Source organism: Salmo salar, chromosome 11 (assembly GCF_965601325.2).
Source record: "Salmo salar chromosome 11, fSalSal1, whole genome shotgun sequence".
NCBI classification, from domain to species: Eukaryota; Metazoa; Chordata; class Actinopteri; order Salmoniformes; family Salmonidae; genus Salmo; species Salmo salar.
This window is the reverse complement of record NC_138301.1, coordinates 34,644,665-34,667,489: the sequence shown is the minus strand read 5'-3', so window position 1 is coordinate 34,667,489 and position 22,825 is coordinate 34,644,665. Positions and strand designations below refer to the sequence as shown.

The following is a 22,825-nucleotide window of genomic DNA, read 5'->3' as shown; positions in this document are numbered from 1 at the left end:
TTAGCTGCAGTATACACATCTCCCTGGCATATTACATCATTTATGCAGCAGCATACAATACATTTTTGGACTCACCTTGTTGTGCTGTCCTCACTTGAACAGGAAGGTGGCACGGTGGTCCTTAGTGGGCAAATTTTGTCATCAAACTTTGTCATCAAAGTCTGCCATTCTCTGAATTTATGGTGCTTTCAAGACAACTGGCAACTCCCAAAAAAGAAAAAGGTAGAATCATGATGACGTCAGTGATCTTCAGGTCGTAGCGCTAGAAAGAGGCCCGAGTTCCGGATTTACAATTCCCAGTTGGATGAAAGTTCAAAATGTATTTTCCCAGTCGTAGCTCGTTTTTCCCGATTTCCCAGTTGTCTTGAACTCAATAAAGTCAGATTTTTTTGTTCCGAGTTAACAGTTGTTTTGAGCGCGGCACAAATCATGCTTCATTGACAGCATGGAAAATGTTGAACGTTTTTCATTTTAAACTAGGAAAAGAGACCCTTAATCTTAGACTTGGAACCACACAACCACTCCACTGAATAGCAGGCTAATGATTGCTTTGTAATGCTTGCAGTTAGCCACTGATTCCATTCAAACCACTCATTGTTGAATTTGTGATTTCCAACTTGTTGTGTAATGTTTAATGTCCAATGGCCGATGAGCACCGATACATGTTATTTATAATTTCTCTTCATTATTTCACTTCATATGACAAGGATTAAAAAGGATTTGCTAGTAGATTGTCGACTTGATTCATGATGATGACTGCTAGCTAAGATTTTTTAAAGTATGATGGTGACATGATCAGCCCAATCAAAGCTACTGTAGATATAACGTGATTTGACATCAGTTTATCTGTGGCCAATGACCTTGAGCCTTCTTGGATAGGCATTTCTAATGTAACTCTATGGCAGCACCCAAGGGGCTTGAATTTTTTAGCTCTACCCTTAGACTTGCCGGTGACGTAGTGTCCCCATGAGTGACAGAACACTGAGCCAATCACGGAGCAACACTCCGTATTTTCTGCTAGCTTGCCCCACCACCACAGAAAGCACTGAGCTAGGTTGAAACACCTGCATTTTGGAGCTGCCTTACTCAAGAAAACAAAAAAGAGAGCATGTTTGTATGCGGATTTGTTAACTCAATGATATATTTTTTACATTGTTTGCAAACTGATATGTGACACGTATTAATTAATGGAAAAATAACATGCAAAACAGGCATTTTATTGGAGACACACATAGTCTCCTGCAGGACCAGGCCCAATACGTGCTGCAGTAACTGTGTCCACAGGGAATGGAGACCGGGTCCCTTAGCACCTCTGAACACTTAGTAATCATGCATTAGGTCACCCTTTAGAAAGCACAGTTGTTTTTTATCAACAACAATTTATAAAACGCTTGCTTATGTGCCCTTCCCAACAACGCTGATAAATAATAATAATATACAAATACTAAAATTGTAACACAAGAGGAATAAAATACACAAGAATGAAGTACAATGAAATTATTTATTGCAAATTCTCCTTCTAGTTCAACAGCCCAAAAAAGTATTCAACTAAAATATAGTAAGAAACATAATCATGCAGGACAGTATTTAATTATTATAGTAAGTCATGTAATAATCTAATTTCAGGGGTTTACTGAACATATGACAGTGCATACAGACCTGGGCTTCCTGTTGTATTTATTGGACTGTTTTCTATTCTTCCCAATGTCATGTTATATCAGGAAGAAGAATATGGATCTCATCCACTAAGATGATATGGTCCACAGAGATAGATGGACAGGTAGGTCTTATTGGATTACATTATGAGACTGTGATTTACTATGTTAAATGAAATAATAACCTTATTCACAAAGCTAGTGATTACAAAAGTGTTTCTAACTGAGAGTTTAGACCTAGAAAAAAACATGACATTTGTTTTCTTAGCGTTTAAAAAAAGTTTAAGCTGTAAAAGAGACCCCTGTAGTATCCTAAAATCAGACTCCAACTGCATTAAAGCTTGGTCCGCTGTTGGAGCAATAGAGTACATCACTGTGTCATCTGCATATAAATGGAATTTACAATATCTGACATCATCACCAATGTTGTTTATATAAAGTGAGAACAATAGTGGGTCAATTATTGAACCCTGAGGGACCCCTTTAAGTAACTGTAAGGAGTCAGACTTGACCCCGTCGACCATGACGGCCTGAGTTCTATCTTTAAGATAGTCATAAAACCATCGGCAGGCATCAGTGCCCACTCCTATAGATGACAGCTTACTCAAAAGGATAGCATGGTCTACAGTGTCAAAAGCTTTTGACAAATCTACAAACAACGCAGCACAGTGCTTTCTATCATCTATGGCATTTGCAATATCATTTACAACAAGCATAGTGGCCGATGTGGTACTGTGTTTAGATCTAAAACCAGATTGATTGGTGCTAAGAATACTGTTAGCAGAAAGAAAAGACTAACTGTTTGTTGACTATAGATTCTAGGATCTTTGCCAGACAAGGGAGCCTAGAGATGGGTCGATAGTTATCCAAATCACTACTGTCACCTCCCTTATGTAATGGCAGAACAAAAGCTGCTTTCCACACCTTAGGGATAATTCCTGTGCTTAATGTTAGATTAAAAATATGTGTCACTGAACCAGCAATGATAGGTGCAGCACACTTAAGTAAGAACGGGTCTAAATTGTCAGCGCCTAAGGATTTCTTAATAACTGCAATTGAATGATTACATTATCAGGAAAAGTTATTGCATTATGAATGTAAAATGTTAATACATTATCTGCTGATTTATGTAATCTGTATTACATTACAATTAATTATTACATTATCTGGTCGCTATTACATTATCAGTTAAGTTAACAGAATTTCAATGTTTAGTATAAACCAGTCAGTGACATCTACTGTAACGCTTGGACGTCGTGGGTGTGGAGTCAGGCGCAGGAGGCAGAAAAATGTTTGGTACAATATATATTTAATAAGTACCACAAAAGAGAAAAAATGCCCAAACACAACAGGGCGTAACAAACCCAAAGTCCAACAACACGATTCACAACACAAACACAGTGAAAACACGTAACAAGCCCGCACACAGAACAGGTGGAGAGGCGGGCTTAAATAACACCACTAATTACCTAAATGAACACAGGTGCAACTAATAAAGACATGACTAACAGAAAAACGAAAAGGGGATCGATGGCAGCTAGTAGGCCGGTGACGACGACCGCCGAGCGCCACCCGAACAGGGAGAGGAACCACCCTCGGCAGTAGTCGTGACAGTCCGCCCCCCCGACGCGCGGCTCCCGCAGCGCGCCGACACCGGCCTCGGGGTCGACCCGGAGGACGAGGCGCGGGGCGATCCGGATGGAGACGATGGAAATCCTCTAATAGTGATGGATCCAGTATGTCCCCCACCGGCACCCAGCACCTCTCCTCCGGACCGTACCCCTCCCAGTCCACGAGGTACTGTAGGCCCCCCAACCGGCGTCTTGAGTCCAGAATGGTGCGTACTGTATACGCCGGGGACCCCTTGATGTCTAGAGGGGGCGGAGGGACCTCCGGCACCTCACCTTCTTGAAGGGGACCAGCTACCACCGGCCTGAGGAGAGACACATGAAACGAGGGGTTAATATGATAATAAGAAGGGAGTTTTAATCTATAACACACCTCGTTTATTCTCCTCAGGACTTTGAAGGGCCCAACACGCTGCGGACCCAGCTTCCGGCAGGGCAAGCGGAGGGGCAGGTTTCGGGTCGAGAGCCAGACCCTGTCTCCTGGTGCGAATATGGGAGCCTCACTGCGGTGGCGGTCAGCGCTCCTCTTCTGCCGTCTTCCGGCTTGCTTCAGGGATTCTTCGACAGCCCTCCAGGTGTCCTTGGAGCGCTGCACCCAATCCTCCACCGCAGGAGCCTCGGTCTGACTCTGATGCCATGGTGCCAGGACCGGCTGGTAGCCTAACACACACTGGAAAGGCGATATGTTAGTGGATGAGTGGCGGAGTGAGTTTTGCGCCAACTCAGCCCATGGTAAGTACCTCGACCACTTACCTGGCCGGTCCTGGCAGTACGACTGCAGAAACCTAACCATCTCCTGGTTCACTCTCTCCACCTGCCCATTGCTCTCGGGGTGATAACCGGAGGTCAAGCTGACCGAGACCCCCAGACGCTCCATATACACCCTCCATACACGGGATGTGAACTGGGGACCCCGATCAGAGACGATGTCCTCCGGCACCCCGTAATGCCGGAAGACATGGGTGAATAGAGCCTCCGCAGTCTGTAGGGCCGTAGGGAGACCGGGCAACGGGAGGAGACGACAGGACTTAGAAAACCGATCCACAACTACCAGAACCGTGGTATTCCCCTGAGATGGTGGAAGATCGGTAAGAAAGTCCACCGACAGGTGAGACCACGGCCTTTGTGGAACGGGGAGGGGTTGTAACTTCCCTCTAGGAAGGTGCCTAGGAGCCTTGCTCTGGGCGCATACCGAACAGGAAGAGACATAAAACCTCACGTCCTTAGCCAAGGTGGGCCACCAGTACCTCCCCCTAAGGCCTTGCACTGTCCTCGCCACCCCAGGATGACCAGACGAGGGTAGCGTATGAGCCCATCGAATCAATTGATCACGGACACCAAGCGGAACATACTTACGACCTGTAGGACAATTAGAAGGCGCAGGCTCTATCTGCAACGCCCGCTCAATGTCCGTGTCCACCTGCCATACCACTGGTGCTACCAGCTTAGAAGCTGGAAGGATGAGAGTAGGATCGATGGGTCTATCCTCAGTGTCATAGAGGCGGGACAGTGCGTCAGCCTTGGTGTTCATGGAGCCTGGTCTATATGAAATCCTGAACTGAAATCGGGTGAAAAACATGGCCCACCGTGCCTGACGCGGATTCAGTCTCCGGGCTGCCCGGATATACCCCAGGTTCCGGTGGTCAGTCCAGATGAGAAAAGGGTGTCTAGCCCCCTCAAGCCAATGTCTCCACACGGTCAGAGCCTTGACCACAGCTAACAACTCACGGTCCCCCACATCATAGTTCCGCTCCGCCAGACTGAGCTTCCTAGAGAAGAAAGCGCAGGGGCGGAGTTTCGGTGGCGCACCCGAGCGCTGTGATAGAACAGCACCCACCCCAGCCTCGGATGCGTCCACCTCCACTATGAACGGCAAAGAGGGGTCCGGGTGCGCCAACACGGGCGCATCAGTGAACAGCGCCTTCAACTGGTTGAAGGCTCTGTCCGCCTCTGTTGACCACTGTAAACGCACCGGTCCCCCCTTCAATATTGAGGTAATGGGAGCCGCCACCTGGCCAAAACCCCGGATAAACCTCCGGTAGTAATTGGCAAAACCCAAAAACCGCTGCACTTCCTTCACCGTGGTTGGAGTCGGCCAATTACGCACGGCATTAACGCGGTCACACTCCATCACCATCCCTGAGGTGGAAATGCGATAACCCAGGAAGGAGACGGCTCTTTTGAAGAACTCACACTTCTCAGCCTTGACGTGTAGATCATGCTCCAGCAGTCTACCAAGCACCTTGCGTACTAGAGACACATGCTCAGCGCGTGTGGAGGAGTAAATCAAGATATCGTCGATATACACAATCACTCCCTGCCTGTGCAGGTCCCTGAGAATCTCATCGACAAAAGATTGAAAGATGGCTGGAGCATTCTTCAACCCATACGGCATGACGAGGTACTCATAGTGGCCCGATGTGGTACTAAATGCGGTTTTCCACTCGTCTCCCTTCCGAATACGCACCAGATTATACGCGTTCCTGAGATCCAGTTTCGTGAAAAAACGTGCTCCGTGAAATGATTCCACCGCCGTAGCAATGAGAGGTAGCGGATAACTGAACCCCACTGTAATGGAATTGAGACCTCTATAATCAATGCACGGACGCAAACCTCCCCCCTTTTTCTTCATGAAAAAGAAACTCGAGGAGACGGGTGAAATGGAGGGCCGAATGTACCCCTGTCTCAGAGATTCCGTGACATATGTCTCCATAGCCAACGTCTCCTCCTGGGACAATGGGTACACGTGACTCTTCAGAAGCACAGCGTTACCCTGGAGATCTATCGCACAATCCCCCTGTCGATGAGGTGGTAATTTAGTCGCCTTCTTCTTACAGAAGGCGAGAGCCAAATCGGCATACTCAGGGGGAATGCGCACAGTGGAAACCTGGTCTGGACTCTCCACCGACGTGGCACCGATGGAAACACCCAGACACCTACCTGAACACTCCTCTGACCATCCCTGGAGAATCCCCTGTTTCCACAAAATCTTGGGATTGTGACTGGCTAGCCAAGGCACCCCCAGCACCACTGGAAATGCAGGTGAATCGATAAGAAAGAAACTAATTTGTTCCTTATGATTCCCCTGCGTTACCATGTCCAGTGGCACTGTGGCCTCCCTGACCATCCCTGACCCTAATGGTCGGCTATCTAAGGAGTGCACGGGGAAAGGGGAATCTAACGGTACCAGCGGAATTCCCAACTTAAGGGCGAGTCCGCTATCCATAAAGTTCCCAGCTGCACCTGAATCGACTAGCGCCTTATGCTGGGAAAAGGGAGCAAAATCAAGAAAAAGAATTAAGACAAACACGTGACCAACAGAGGATTACATTTACATTTACATTTGAGTCATTTAGCAGACGCTCTTATCCAGAGCGACTTACAGTAGTGAATGCATACATTTCATACATTTCATTTCATGCATTTTTGTACTGGCCCCCCGTGGTGCTGACTCACCTGGGATGAACGAGGAGTGTTCTGCCTGCCTTCTCGACTCCCAGAGGGACCCCCCCAGCACCGGTCGGCCATGTGTCCTCCTCGACCACAATTGGTGCAGGAGGGGCACCCTCCTCCGGTTCCCCTTGACGCGGTTCCCCCTAGCTCCATAGGAATGGGCACAGGCAGGCTAGGAGATGGAACTGACAGGACCCTTTCTGAACGCCCGCGGGCAGCCAGCAGATTTTCCATTCGTATAGACATGTCGATGAGTTCATCCAGGGAGAGTGTAGTATCCCGACACGCTAGCTCCCTGCGGACGTCCTCCTGGAGGCTACACCTGTAGTGGTCCATTAGGGCCCTGTCGTTCCACCCAGCCCCAGCAGCCAAGGTCCGGAACTCTAGGGCAAAGTCTTGCGTGCTCCTCATCTCCTGTCTGAGGTGAAACAGTCGTTCACCCACCGCTCGTCCTTCTGGGGGGGTGATCGAATACGGCCCTGAAACGGCGGGTGAACTCAGAGTAGTTATTCCTCAGTGAGTCTGGTCCATTCCAAACAGCGTTGGCCCACTCCAATGCTCGACCCGTCAGGCAGGAGATGAGGAGGCTCACACTCTCCTCCCCCGAGGGAGTCGGCCTCGCGGTCGCCAGGTATAACTCTAGTTGTAATAGAAATCCCTGGCACCCTGCCGCTGCTCCATCATACTCCCTCGGAGGCGTAAGACGCAGTGCCCCAGATCCAGACGGGGAAGGGAGTGAAGGAGGTGGACTCGTCGGGTGAGCCGGAGGTGAAGGGAGGAGACCACTCCTTCCCATCGATCCATCCTCTCCATCATCACAAACCCAAAGTCCAACAACACGATTCACAACACGAACACAGTGAAAACACATAACAAGCCCGCACACAGAACAGGTGGAGAGGCGGGCTTAAATAACACCACTAATTACCTAAATGAACACAGGTGCAACTAATAAAGACATGACTAACAGAAAAACGAAAAGGGGATCGATGGCAGCTAGTAGGCCGGTGACGACGACCGCCGAGCGCCACCTGAACAGGGAGAGGAACCACCCTCGGCAGTAGTCGTGACATCTACAGGAGTGATGACCAGTGGGGATGAGTTTCTACCAGTGTAATTATTACCAGGGCTGAAGAATGGATAGAGTTTCTCAGTGAAGGTGTAGCCAGTGAAAGAGTAGATATGAGACCTGGCCTCCACATTGTAGAAGGAGACCTTACCCTCCTTATAATCCACAAACACCCCCACCTTTTGGAGCTCCTCTCTAAGGAAGATGGGGACAGTGGGGACAGCGCCAGCCCAGTACTGTCCATTCCTCAGCATCACAGTCCAGTATCCATCCTCAGGATTCAGGTAAATCGTCCCCTTCATGTTGATGGACTTCGTGGCCACTCCTAAAGACCAGCCAGTCTTCCCCTTCACCTGCACCTCATAGTAGAATCTCCCTGAGGAGAAACCCTCCTTTCCCATGACACAGACAGAGATATCAAACCTCTCTGGGTTGTCAGGGAGATCCTGCCATACATCTCCAAATATAACTTGTTTCCTGTCTTCAGACAGGATTAGTTGGGGATGTGCTGTATCAGGATCTAGAGTCACATCCACTGTGGAGAGAAACACACACTTCATTAGAATTAGAAAATATCAGTGGATATATAACAAATCTGGGAAAATGCATTTGACTGTATAATACATTATTCTCTGACATATGGCTATTTTGTGAATAGTCTGACATCTAAACTATTGTTATAGTGTATTCATGTAGCGCTCTAGATGGAGTTAACATACAGGACTGTTGAGTCTAACTGAAGAGTAACATACAGGACTGTTGAGTCTAACTGAAGAGTAACATACAGGACTGTTGAGTCTAACTGAGGAGTAACATACAGGACTGTTGAGTCTAACTGAAGAGTAACATACAGGACTGTTGAGTCTAACTGAGGAGTAACATACAGGACTGTTGAGTCTAACTGAAGAGTAACATACAGGACTGTTGAGTCTAACTCCAGAATAACATACAGAACTGTTGAAACTAACTGAGGAGTAACATACAGGACTGTTGAGTCTAACTGAGGAGTAACATACAGGACTGTTGAGTCTAACTCCAGAATAACATACAGAACTGTTGAAACTAACTGAGGAGTAACATACATGACTGTTGAGTCTGAGGAGTAACATACAGGACTGTTGAGTCTAACTGAGGAGTAACATTCAGGACTGTTGAGTCTAACTGAAGAGTAACATACAGGACTGCTGAGTCTAACTGAGGAGTAACATACAGGACTGTTGAGTCTAACTGAGGACTAACATACAGGACTGTTGAGTCTAACTGAAGAGTAACATACAGGACTGTTGAGTCTAACTGAGGAGTAACATACAGGACTGTTGAGTCTAACTGCAGAATAACATACAGAACTGTTGAGTCCAACTGAGGAGTAACATACAGAACTGTTGAGTCTAACTGAGGAGTAACATACAGGACTGTTGAGTCTTAACTGAGGAGTAACATACAGGACTGTTGAGTCTAACTGAAGAGTAACATACAGGACTGTTGAGTCTAACTGGCAAAATTATTTTCTGATTGTTTCAAGATCTAAAATATAATGATGGACGGGTTTGGAGCGAGTAGTCGTGCTGCACTTCGCTCCGCAGGTAATATTACATCTCATTACATTACAACGGTTTGATTTGTTTGATCTGAGCAATTTTTTTTAGCTAGCTACTTAGCTGTCTTTGTATCAAAGATAATTGTGTAGTTTAGAGTAATTATCGAGGTTAGCTAGCCAGCTATTTTCGTCCGCCGCGCCACCGTTCTCCTACTTAGTCAACACTGCTAGCTAGCCAACTTCTACCGACTAGCAGCACTGTAGAAACTAATACATTACAACGGAACGATTTGATTAGTGTAGTGTTAGCTAGCTACATAGTTGTCTTTGCTGTCTTTGTATCTAAGATAATTGTGTAGTTTAGAGTAATTATCAAGGTTAGCTAGCCAGGTTAGCTAGTATTAGCTAGCTACATAGTTGCCTTTGTATCATGATAAGGTGTAGCACTGAAACTATCGAGGTTACCTAGCCAGCTACACTTTCAAACAAAGTCAACAACGCAGCCACTGCTAGCTAGCCTACTTCACCTGCCAGCAGTACTGTATCATTTTAGTCATTTTAGTCAATAAGTTGTCTTTGTCATAGTTTGATAATTGTGTAGTTTAGAGTAATTATCGAGGATAGCTAGCCAGCTATTTTCATCCCCCGCGATGCCATTTCCAAACCTAGCCAACTATTACCGACGAGCAGCATTATAGAAACTAAATACATTACAAAGGAACGTCTTGATTAGTGTTATGTTAGCTAGCTACATAGTTGGCTTTGTATCATGATAAGGTGTAGTACTGAAACTATCGAGGTTACCTAGCCAGCTACACTTTCAAACAAAGTCAACAACGCAGCCACTGCTAGCTAGCCTATTTCACCAGCCAGCAGTACTGTATCATTTTAATCATTTTAGTCAATAAGATTTTTGCAACGTAAGCTTAACTTTCTGAACATTCGAGACGTGTAGTCCACTTGTCATTCCAATCTCCTTTGCATTAGCGTAGCCTCTTCTGCAGCCTGTCAACTATGTGTCTGTCTATCCCTGTTCTCTCCCCTCTGCACAGGCCATACAAACACTTCACATCGCGTGGCCGCTGCCACTCTAACCTGGTGGTCCCAGCGCGCACGATCCACGTGGAGTTCCAGGTCTCCGGCAGCCTCTGGAACTGCCGGTCTAAGGCCAACAAGGCAGAGTTCATCTCAGCCTATGCTACCCTCCAGTCCCTCGACTTCTTGGCGCTGACGGAAACATGGATTACCACAGATAACACTGCTACTCCTACTGCTCTCTCCTCGTCTGCCCACGTGTTCTCGCATACCCCGAGAGCATCTGGCCAGTGGGGTGGTGGCACTGGAATCCTCATCTCTCCCAAGTGGACATTCTCTCTTTCTCCCCTGACCCATCTGTCTATCGCCTCCTTTCAATTCCATGCTGTCACAGTTACCAGCCCTTTCAAGCTTAACCTGTTGGGGGTAGGGGGCAGTATTGACACGGCCGGATAAAAAACGTACCCGATTTAATCTGGTTACTACTTCTGCCCAGTAACTAGAATATGCATATAATTATTGGCTTTGGATAGAAAACACCCTAAAGTTTGTAAAACTGTTTGAATGGTGTCTGTGAGTATAACAGAACTCATATGGCAGGCAAAAACCTGAGAGGATTCTGAACAGGGAGTGGCCTGTCTGACAAGTTGTTGTTCATCTTGGCTCTTTTTATTGAAGACTGAGGATCTTTGCTGTAACGTGACACTTCCTACGGCTCCCATAGGCTCTCAGAGCCCGGGAAAAAGCTGAATGATATCGAGGCAGCCCCAGGCTGAAACACATTATCGCTTTTGGCAAGTGGCCGATCAGAGGACAATAGGCTTAGGCGCGTGCCCGAGTCGACCCCATGCTTTATTTTCTTTCGTCTGTTTACCTAAATGCAGATTCCCGGTCGGAATATTATCGCTTTTTTACGAGAAAAATGCCATAAAAATGGATTTTAAACAGCGGTTGACATGCTTCGAAGTACGGTAATGGAATATTTAGAATTTTTTTGTCACGAAATGCGCCATTCTCGTCACCCTTCTTTACCCTTTCGTATAGTGTCTTGAACGCACGAACAAAACGCCGCTATTTGGATATAACAATGGATTATTTGGGACCAAACCAACATTTGTTATTGAAGTAGAAGTCCTGGGAGTGCATTCTGACGAAGAACACCAAAGGTAATAACATTTTTCTTATAGTAAATCTGACTTTGGTGAGTGCTAAACTTGCTGGGTGTCTAAATAACTAGCCCTGTGATGCCGGGCTATCTACTTAGAATATTGCAAAATGTGCTTTCACCGAAAAGCTATTTTAAAATCGGACATATTGAGTGCATAGAGGAGTTCTGTATCTATAATTCTTAAAATAATTGTTATGCTTTTTGTGAACGTTTATCGTGAGTAATTTAGTAAATTCACCGGAAGTTTGCGGGGGGTATGCTAGTTCTGAACGTCACATGCTAATGTAAAAAGCTGGTTTTTGATATAAATATGAACTTGATTGAACAAAACATGCATGTATTGTATAACATAATGTCCTAGGTGTGTCATCGGATGAAGATCATCAAAGGTTAGTGCTGCATTTAGCTGTCTTCTGGGTTTTTGTGACATTATATGCTAGCTTGAAAAATGGGTGTCTGATTATTTCTGGCTGGGTACTCTGCTGACATAATCGAATGTTTTGCTTTCGTTGTAAAGCCTTTTTGAAATCGGACAGTGTGGTTAGATTAACGAGAGTCTTGTCTTTAAAATGGTGTAAAATAGTAATATGTTTGAGAAATTGAAGTAATAGCATTTCTAAGGTATTTGAATAACGCGCCACAGGATTCCACTGGCTGTTACGTAGGTGGGACGATTTCGTCCCGCCGGCCCTAGAGAAGTTAACACTTATCATTTATCGCCCTCCAGGTTCCCTTGGAGAGTTCATCAATGAGCTTGACGTTTGAAAAGAATTTTGAAAAGAAGGTCGACGACATCCGATCCTCATTTGCTAAGTCAAATGATACCGCTGGTCCTGCTCACACTGCCCTACCCTGTGCTTTGACCTCTTTCTCCCCTCTCTCTCCAGATGAAATCTCGCGTCTTGTGACGGCCGGCCGCCCAACAACCTGCCCGCTTGACCCTATCCCCTCCTCTCTTCTCCAGACCATTTCTGGAGACCTTCTCCCTTACCTCACCTCGCTCATCAACTCATCCTTAACCGCTGGCTACGTCCCTTCCGTCTTCAAGAGCGCGAGAGTTGCACCCCTTCTGAAAAACCTACACTCGATCCCGCCGATGTCAACAACTACAGACCAGTATCCCTTCTTTCTTTTCTCTCCAAAACTCTTGAACGTGCCGTCCTTGGCCAGCTCTCCTGCTATCTCTCTCAGAATGACCTTCTTGATCCAAATCAGTCAGGTTTCAAGACTGGTCATTCAACTGAGACTGCTCTTCTCTGTGTCACGGAGGCTCTCCGCACTGCTAAAGCTAACTCTCTCTCCTCTACTCTCATCCTTCTAGACCTATCTGCTGCCTTTGATACTGTGAACCATCAGATCCTCCTCTCCACCCTCTCCGAGTTGGGCATCTCCGGCGCGGCCCATGCTTGGACTGGATTGCGTCCTACCTGACAGGTCGCTCCTACCAGGTGGCGTGGCGAGAATCTGTCTCCGCACCACGTGCTCTCACCACTGGTGTCCCCCAGGGCTCTGTCCTAGGCCCTCTCCTATTCTCGCTATACACCAAGTCACTTGGCTCTGTCATATCCTCACATGGTCTCTCCTATTATTGCTATGCAGACAACACACAATTAATCTTCTCCTTTCCCCCTTCTGACAACCAGGTGTCGAATCGCATCTCTGCATGTCTGGCAGACATATCAGTGTGGATGACGGATCACCACCTCAAGCTGAACCTCGGCAAGACGGAGCTGCTCTTCCTCCCGGGGAAGGACTGCCCGTTCCATGATCTCGCCATCACGGTTGACAACTCCATTGTGTCCTCCTCCCAGAGTGCTAAGAACCTTGGCGTGACCCTGGACAACACCCTGTCGTTCTCCACTAACATCAAGGCGGTGACCCGATCCTGTAGGTTCATGCTCTACAACATTCGTAGAGTACGACCCTGCCTCACACAGGAAGCGGCGCAGGTCCTAATCCAGGCACTTGTCATCTCCCGTCTGGATTACTGCAACTCGCTGTTGGCTGGCTCCCTGCCTGTGCCATTAAACCCCTACAACTCGTGCAGAACGCCGCAGCCCGTCTGGTGTTCAACCTTCCCAAGTTCTCTCACGTCACCCCGCTCCTCCGCTCTCTCCACTGGCTTCCAGTTGAAGCTCGCATCCGCTACAAGACCATGGTGCTTGCCTACGGAATTGTGAGGGGAACGGCACCTCCGTACCTTCAGGCTCTGATCAGGCCCTACACCCAAACAAGGGCACTGCGTTCATCCACCTCTGGCCTGCTCGCCTCCCTACCTCTGAGGAAGCACAGTTCCCGCTCAGCCCAGTCAAAACTGTTCGCTGCTCTGGCACCCCTATGGTGGAACAAGCTCCCTCACGACGCCAGGACAGCGGAGTCAATCACCACCTTCCGGAGACACCTGAAACCCCACCTCTTTAAGGAATACCTAGGATAGGATAAAGTAATCCTTCTAACCCCCCCCCTAAAAGATTTAGATGCACTATTGTAAAGTGGTTGTTCCACTGGATATCATAAGGTGAATGCACCAATTTGTAAGTCGCTCTGGATAAGAGCGTCTGCTAAATGACTTAAATATAAATGTAAATGTAAAAGGTAACACTTTACTTGAATGGGGTATACTTAAGACATTTATAAAATCATTATGAAACCAGTCATAACACCATGAGTGTTGAACGATCATTCATATGAACCTGTTAACAATACTATCTAATAACCTAGTACTACCTTAAAGAATCTAAACTGTCACTTTAAGGAGTCATTATTGTCATACTAACCATAGTCCATGGTCATATTCTTCAGGTTTCTTCTCACATACTCAGCCTCTCTCTGTTGCTGTGGGTCTGAGGTGAGAGTAGCTATGATCTTATTCATGTCAGCACTTCTGATGTCCATCAGTTCTTTCTCAAATGTTGCCGCTTGTTTTAACGCAGCATTCTCCTTACTGAGTTCACGAACATCATGTTAAAGATTAGAGTTCTCCTGCTCCAAGTCAGAGTTTAACTTAGAGATGTTCTTCAGTTCAGAGATCAGATTTTTAGTTTTAGGGTTCTTCTTCAGATCAGAAAGTCCCTCATCAGAATCTTCTTCCTCCTCTTTAACTTCCATCACCTTTTTAGAGACACTCTCCCTCTCCTTCTCCTCCTCCTCAGTCCCCATAGTCTCCTCCTTAAGAGAAAACATGAAACACACAGTTCGGGTAATATAACACATTCACAGTTCAGTTCATCTCATTCTAATAATGTTATAAGTGCTTGTAGATAAGTGTTTGTAGTCATTTCACATAGTGTATTGCTAATGACAGCACCTCTTTGATGCTCTCTGTCTGTCCAGCATTGCCTTGGTGGCCTTTGTGTCCCCCGTCCCCAGTGATCTCAACCAGGGTGTGTCTCTGCAGTGCTGGGACAGTGTAGTGCTGCCTGACGTGGCTCTCACAGTAGGAGACAGTGCAGGTCAGACAGGACTTCACCGCTCTGAGCTTCTGTCCAGAGCAGATATCACAGGCCACGTCCCCAGGCCCAGCGTAGCCCAGAGCAGGGAGGGCAGGACTGAAGCCTGCCTGCTGGAGCCCCTGGAGCAACCTGGCCAAGGCTGTGTTAGTGCAGAGTACAGGCCGGACTCTGGATCTCTTACTGCACTGGAGACACACATAGTCTCCTGCAGGGCCGGGCTGGACCCAGTATGTGCTGATGCACTGCATGCAGTAACTGTGTCCACAGGGAATGGAGACCGGGTCCCTCAGCACCTCTGAACACACAGAGCATCTGAACAGATCCTCAGTCAGCAGACTGGCACTGAGAAAGAGAAAGAGAGAGAGAGAGAGAGAGAGTGGGGTGTTTAAAAAAATTATAATTAAGCTACTCATTTCAACACTCACCTCAGATCAGGGGTCAAGGTTTATTTTTTAAAGTCAAAGGGTGGCTCCATTGACCTGGCACTATTCATAGAGAGACAGCTGGGAGCAGGAGACTCCATTCTCTCCCGCTTGGCTCTGCAATTCATACAAATGATAGTTATCTGTAATGATATCATCACATTATCTTCTGTGTTGTCTTAAAGTGAAAGCAGATGAAACTAAACACATTCATCAAACGTGAAATACAGTAAACCGCCAAAATAAAGGAAACACTTGAGTAAATGAGGGCTATGGCGGCTCTGTTATGGTGTAGGGTGCATTTTCCTGGCATGTGATAAGGTCCACTCAACCCCTTAGAAGGCAAGGTAAACGCCAATAAATACACAGCCATTCTGATCACCTTCAACATCAGACTCCCCCTCTCTCTGACTCACCTCCTGCTCATGACTTCAGGGTCTCCCTCAGGCTCCATACAGTCTAATGTCTGATTTAGACTCAGGACTGCTCAGACAGATCTCACTCAGAAAACCTAGCCAGTAAACATAAACAGTTATGTCTATATATACAGTCGTGGCCAAAGGTTTTGAGAATTACACAAATTTTAATTTCCACAAAGTTTGCTGCTTCAGTGCGTTTAGATATTTTTGTCAGATGTTACTATGGAATACTGAAGTATAATTACAAGCATTTCATAAGTGTCAAAGGCTTTTATTGACAATTACATGAAGTTGATGCAAAGAGGCAATATTTGCAGTGTTGACCCTTCTTTTTCAAGACCTCTGCAATTCGCCCTGGCATGCTGTCAATTAACTTCTGGGCCACATCCTGACTGATGGCAGCCCATTCTTGCATAATCAATGCTTGGAGTTTGTCAGAATTTGTGGGTTTTTGTTTGTCCACCTGCCTCTGAGGATTGACCACAAGTTCTCAATGGGATTAAGGTCTGGCGAGTTTCCTGGCCATGGACCCAAAATATGGATATTTTGTTCTCCGAGCCACTTAGTTATCACTTTTGCCTTATGGCAAGGTGCTCCATCATGCTGGAAAAGGCATTGTTCGTCACCAAACTGGGAGAAGTTGCTCTCGGAGGATGTGTTAGTACCATTCTTTATTCATGGCTGTGTTCTTAGGCAAAATTGTGAGTGAGCCCACTCCCTTGGCTGAGAAGCAACCCCACACATGAATGGTCTCAGGATGCTTTACTGTTGGCATGACACAGGACTGATGGTAGCGCTCACCTTGTCTTCTCCGGACAAGCTTTTTTCCGGATGCCCCAAACAATCTGAAAGGGGAATCATCAGAGAAAATGATTTTACCCCAATCCTCAGCAGTCCAATCCCTGTACCTTTTGCAGAATATCAGTCTGTCCCTGATGTTTTTCCTGGAGAGAAGTGGCTTCTTTGCTGCCCTTCTTGACACCAGGCCATCCTCCAAAAGTCTTCGCCTCACTGTTCGTGCAGATGCACTCACACTAGCCTGCTGCCATTCCTGAGCAAGCTCGGTACTGGTGGTGCCCCGATCCCGCAGCTGAATCAACTTTAGGAGACGGTCCTGGCGCTGGCTGGACTTTCTTGGGCGCCCTTGAAGCCTTCCTCAAAACAATTGAACCGCTCTCCTTGAAGTTCTTGATGATCCGATAAATGGTTGATTTAGGTGCAATCTTACTGGCAGCAATATCCTTGCCTGTGAAGCCCTTTTTGTGCAAAGCAATGATGACGGCACGTGTTTCCTTGCAGGTAACCATGGTTGACAGAGGAAGAGCAATGATTCCAAGCACCACCCTCCTTTTGATGCTTCCAGTCTGTTATTCGAACTCAATCAGCATGACAGAGTGATCTCCAGCCTTGTCCTCGTCAACACTCACACCTGTGTTAACGAGAGAATAACTGACATGATGTCAGCTGGTCCTTTTGTGGCAGGGCTGAAATGCAGTGGAAATGTTTTTTGGGGATTCAGTTCATTTGCATGGCAAAGCGGGACTTTGCAATTAATTGCAATTCATCTGATCACTCTTCATAAAATTCTGGAGTATATGCACATTGCCATCATACAAACTGAGGCAGCAGATTTTGTGAAAATAATATTTCTGTCATTCTCAAAACTTTTGGCCATGACTGTACAGTACAATATAAGACTATCTATAAGTAGTTTCATACAGCATTGTATCTTAGTAATCATGCATTATGTCACCCTTTATAAAGCACAGTTGTTTTTTATCAACAACATGTTATGTCACTTTGGTAATGGATCCTATTAGCTGTTATTTCACCCTTTATAGAGTATGACATAAGCTCATAGATGACTTGTGAATCATCTATGTAGTGCTTAAAGACTTTATGTATGTTATATAAAGCCTTTATAAGTTGTAGTTTGTTTAAAGAGGAACCCTGCCTTCTTACCTGATCACATAAATCATCTGTTGTAGTGATGTGAACAACTGCAGGCCCTGTGTTCATTTTTTCAACCTCCCTGCAAAAGAGAACCCAATGTCAAACAGGAAGAGGATGTATGCGGAAGCTGGCTAGTTGCTTAAAGTAAAACATTTAATTAAAACGTTCAAGAATGGTATTTTTTTTATTTCTTTACTTCTACAGATATATCATTGCCATTTTGAACTATTTGTAAGTGGTGTTACATGTAACCTCCTTAGAAATATGTGTTTCCCCATACAATTCAGGCCTAGTGAGAGACCTATACTGAAACCTCCTTACTCTCCCGAAAACTACAGAATACAGCCAAAATGTACTGTGTGTCATTCATAGTCACTTTACACAGTACATCAGGTAAACTAATTCAACATTTCAGGGGTATTTTTAACCAGAACTTTATTAGAACAATCAAATATGTAACATGTTACATAACCTAGGCCAACACTGTAGTCTAACAGTGGTTACACTGTTTCATGGAATAAAGTAATAATAAGTGTTTCTATAACACTTTAAATTATGAACAAAACATGAAATGCGATTATTGCATCTGACTTACCAATCTTTGCAAACAATTGGAACAGGAGTATCGAACTGTGCGTCCTCTAAAATGGTGTGTGATGTAACTTTTACTTTTAGTTTCAGTATGACAGCTAAAGAGACCAAACTGCATTCTGAAAACTGCTCTACTGCTGGGTTGACCTATTGTAGTACAATGCCTTTATCTAGTGGCTAAACGCTGAATCATTTTTGAAAATGTGTGATTTTAGATAGTTTTAAGAAAACTTTTAAATTAATAATTGACAGTCAGATTGCTTATTATAAATGACTTAATATTTATGTATTGAAATATATATTATTATATTATATTTGACACATTTCTCACAAAGCTTCAGTCCACACAGTTGACTGGTGTGATAAAGACTGCTGTGTCTTCTACTGACCAGCAGGCAGCACTAACATACAGTGTTGAGCACTGACTCAGTAAGGCATTTCACATACACACACATATGCACACAACACACGCACACAACACACTCACACAACACACACACAAACAATCATCGCAACCCAGTAACCTGTTGAGAAGGCACCGGTATGAGGTGCTAGGGGAGGGGTCGGTGTGTGTGTGTGTGTGTGTGTGTGTGTGTGTGTGGTGTGTGTGTGTGTGGTGGTGGGTGTGGGTGTGTGTGTGTGTGTGTGTGTGTGTGTGTCAGGCCCTTGATCCCACCACTTAAATGACACTTCAGGAATTTTCTCTCTCCAGCCGTTTGTGATGTGCTGTGATTTAGAAATCAAAAACTGGTTATCCTGTAACAGCTTCTCCAGATTCTCTGCAGACACACAGACCTGTGTGAGTATACGTGAGTGTAAGCTGAGTAGGAGCAGAGAGAACAAGAGTGTGTGTGTGTGTGTGTGTGTGCCTGTGTGTGTACATGTGTGCGTGTGCGTGTAAGTGCGTGAGTGGAATGGCACATGCACAGAGAGCAGAGGAGTGATGAACAGAGACTATATGATGAATCATAAAATGGTCTGTATCAACTGAAGCCCCACTGACTGGCCTATAATAGAACAACCACCATGTGTGGGCCTACGGAGCCTGTCACCCTGCTCAACGTAGAACAATAGGAATGTTAAATATAAACTGTTTAAACTCTATGAAATGTATTTTCATATCATTATTATTAGTGTATATATTGGTGTATACAGTATATAATTGTGTAATATAATACATAGTAGTATATCATAGTGTGTTGGTGAATGTGCAGAGTCATGATGTGAAGTATGTATAGTTTTGACTGTCTGACTGGAATCAAGGTTTGGGAATCACTTCCTTTTAGGTGGTTGTAGAATTGAACGGCTCTTTTCTGGATTTTGATAATTAGCGGGTATCGGCCTAATTCTGCTCTGCATGCATTATTTGGTGTTTTACGTTATACATGGAGGATATTGTTGCAGAATTCTGCATGCAGAGTCTCAATTTGGTGTTTGTCCCATTTTGTGAATTTTTGGTTGGTGAGCGGACCCCAGACCTCACAACCATAAAGGGCAATGTGTTCTATAACTGATTAAAGTATTTTTACCCAGATCCTAATCAGTATGTCGTATTTTATGTTCCTTTTGATGGCATAGAATGCCCTTCTTGCCTTGTCTCTCAGATCGTTCATAGCTTTGTAGAAGTTTCCTGTGGTGCTGATGTTTAGGCCAAGGTTTGTATAGTTTTTGTGTGCTCTAGGGCAACGGTGTCTAGATGGAATTTATATTTGTTGTCCTGGCAACTGGACCTTTTTTGGAACACCATTAATTTGGTCTTACTGAGATTTACTGTCAGGGCCCAGGTCTGACAAAATCTGTGTAGAAGATCTAGGTGCTGCTGTAGGCCCTCCTTGGTTGGTGACAGAAGCACCAGATCATCAGCAAACAGTAGACATTTGACTTCAGATTCTAGTAGGGTGAGGCCGGGTACTGCAGACTGTTCTAGTGCCCTCGCCAATTCGTTGATATATATGTTGAAGAGGGTGGGGCTTAAGCTGCATCCCTGTCTCACCCCACGGCCCTGTAGAAAGAAATATGTGTTTTTTTGCCAATTTTAACTGCACACTTTTTGTTTGTGTACATGGATTTTATGTCGTATATTTTTCCCCCAACACCAGTTTCCATCAATTTGTATAGCAGACCCTCATGCCAAATTGAGTCAAAAGCTTTCTTTAAATCAAATTTCTCTCTCTCTCTGTCTCTCTCTCTCTCTCTCACTCTCTCTCTCTCTCTCTCTCTCTCTCTCTCGCTCACTCTCACTCTCTATCGCTCACTCTCTCCCTCTCACATTCACTGCACACACACAAAACAGACACACACCCACTTGCACATTGAGAGCCTCCTGCACTTCCTAACTGGGGCACGCTGGCTGGTCACATGACTTGGAGCCGCCGGCTGGCCTGCTCCTCACATCTGCTCACAGGGAAGGAGGATGGACACACACACACACACACACACACACACACACACACACACACACACACACACACACACACACACACACACACACACACACACACACACACACACACACACACACACACATCGGAGTGGATTGGTTGAATGCACTTTCTCTGTCTGATCCCAAACCAATCTCACACTACCTATCATTAGGTCCTCGATGCCAATTGTAGCGCTGAAAGAGGATAAAGTCACAGCTGGGCTTGAATCAGTGACTCTGATGTTAAGCACACTATCTCCTGTGCCATAAAGGTCAGGACCTCTTTTCTGCGGACATAGAACACTTCCATTCAGGGAAGCTGCACCACCACTTCTCCTTCTGGTTCTGAGTGGATAGCTACTATGGTCTCCAGGCTCCATTCAGCTCTGTTGGGGTGTGTTGACTTTCCACCATATTGTTTATACCCATTCGGCCCTCTCAGATCTGCAGATGGAAGTAAACAAGGACATAAGGGTAGAAGTGAAGAGTTGGTTTGGACCTGGGCCTCGGAGTGTGTCCTAGTGTGTTGTGGTGCAGGTGATCTCCCTCAGGCAGAGAGAGAGAAAGAGTACTTAGCACCTCTGCACAGTGTGCCGGACATAATTTCCAAACCCAGTGCAGACCAATTCTACATGTAGAAACTGGCAAAATTGACGTCCCTATAACTCAATGCGCCAACAGCAAGAGAACGGCGAACGATTGGCCCCCTACTGTACAGGCAGACAATCTGTCTGTTGAGTTTTCTACTTGAGACCAGGAGTGAGCAAACATTTTAGGATTTGTGGGATTTTTTTAACTGATTTGTTCGTAAAAAATCTATTTGCAGGCCATAAAACACACACACCTTCCATCTAAGTAGCCTCTGTCTGTCTCTCCAGCCCCGGTATCTCTCAGAGAGTAGCTTTGTCTTTCTCTCCAGCCCTGGTATCTCTCAGAGAGTAGCCCTGTCTGTCTCTCCAGCCCCGGTATCTCTCAGAGAGTAGCTTTGTCTTTCACTCCAGCCCTGGTATCTCTCAGAGAGTAGCCTCTGTCTGTCTCCCCAGCCATGGTATCTCTCAGAGAGTAGCTCTGTCTGTCTCCCCAGCCCTGGTATCTCTCAGAGAGTAGCTCTGTCTGTCTCCCCAGCCATGGTATCTCTCAGAGAGTAGCCTCTGTCTGTCTCCTCACCCCTGGTATCTCTGAGAGAGTAGCCCTGTCTGTCTCTCCAGCCCCGGTATCTCTCAGAGAGTAGCCTCTGTCTGTCTCTCCAGCCCTGGTATCTCTCAGAGAGTAGCCTCTGTCTGTCTCCCCAGCCATGGTATCTCTCAGAGAATAGCCCTGTCTGTCTCCCCAGCCATGGTATCTCTCAGAGAGTAGCTCTGTCTGTCTCCCCAGCCCTGGTATCTCTCAGAGAGTAGCTCTGTCTGTCTCCCCAGCCATGGTATCTCTCAGAGAGTAGCTCTGTCTGTCTCCCCAGCCCTGGTATCTCTGAGAGAGTAGCCCTGTCTGTCTCCCCAGCCCTGGTATCTCTCAGAGAGTAGCTCTGTCTGTCTCCCCAGCCCTGGTATCTCTCAGAGAGTAGCCTCTGTCTGTCTCCCCAGCCATGGTATCTCTCAGAGAGTAGCTCTGTCTGTCTCCCCAGCCATGGTATCTCTCAGAGAGTAGCTCTGTCTGTCTCTCCAGCCCTGGTATCTCTCAGAGAATAGCCCTGTCTGTCTCCCCAGCCATGGTATCTCTCAGAGAATAGCCCTGTCTGTCTCCCCAGCCATGGTATCTCTCAGAGAGTAGCCTCTGTCTGTCTCCCCAGCCATGGTATCTCTCAGAGAGTAGCTCTGTCTGTCTCCCCAGCCCTGGTATCTCTCAGAGAGTAGCTCTGTCTGTCTCCCCAGCCCTGGTATCTCTCAGAGAGTAGCTCTGTCTGTCTCCCCAGCCCTGGTATCTCTCAGAGAGTAGCTCTGTCTGTCTCCCCAGCCCTGGTATCTCTCAGAGAGTAGCTCTGTCTGTCTCCCCAGCCATGGTATCTCTCAGAGAGTAGCCTCTGT

The 22,825-nt window shown here is 46.1% G+C and overlaps 1 protein-coding gene across 4 annotated transcripts; it reads right to left on the bottom strand.

The window, feature by feature from the left end:
* Window positions 1–1,482: 1,482 nt before the first annotated feature.
* On the bottom strand, window positions 1,483–18,513 carry LOC106562531 (E3 ubiquitin-protein ligase TRIM47). 4 transcript variants are annotated; one of them, XM_082957886.1, is made up of 8 exons: window positions 18,387–18,513; window positions 17,801–17,870; window positions 15,836–15,930; window positions 15,477–15,536; window positions 14,853–15,339; window positions 14,323–14,713; window positions 6,740–8,340; window positions 1,483–3,953 (listed from the first exon to the last, which is right to left on the bottom strand). In XM_082957886.1, the coding sequence occupies exons 3-6, from the start codon at window positions 15,871–15,873 to the stop codon at window positions 14,510–14,512; spliced, it is 789 nt and encodes a 262-aa protein (XP_082814012.1). In that variant the 5' UTR covers window positions 15,874–15,930; window positions 17,801–17,870; window positions 18,387–18,513; the 3' UTR covers window positions 1,483–3,953; window positions 6,740–8,340; window positions 14,323–14,509. The 4 variants fall into 4 exon arrangements, with proteins under 4 accessions (XP_082814012.1, XP_082814013.1, XP_082814011.1 ...); XM_082957887.1 differs by having other exon boundaries at window positions 1,483–3,588; XM_014127465.3 differs by having other exon boundaries at window positions 3,396–3,588; window positions 7,985–8,340.
* Window positions 18,514–22,825: the final 4,312 nt, after the last annotated feature.

What these genes read in the sequence shown, in the direction of transcription:
- LOC106562531 (XM_082957885.1), bottom strand. Translation starts at nt 7,147, where the DNA reads ATGAGGAGCACGCAAGACTTTGCCCTAGAGTTCCGGACCTTGGCTGCT. An exon ending in ACACTCCTCGTTCATCCCAG is followed by an intron (nt 3,954 to 6,739) that starts GTGAGTCAGCAC and finishes TCGCCTTTCCAG; the next exon opens with TGTGTGTTAGGCTACCAGCC.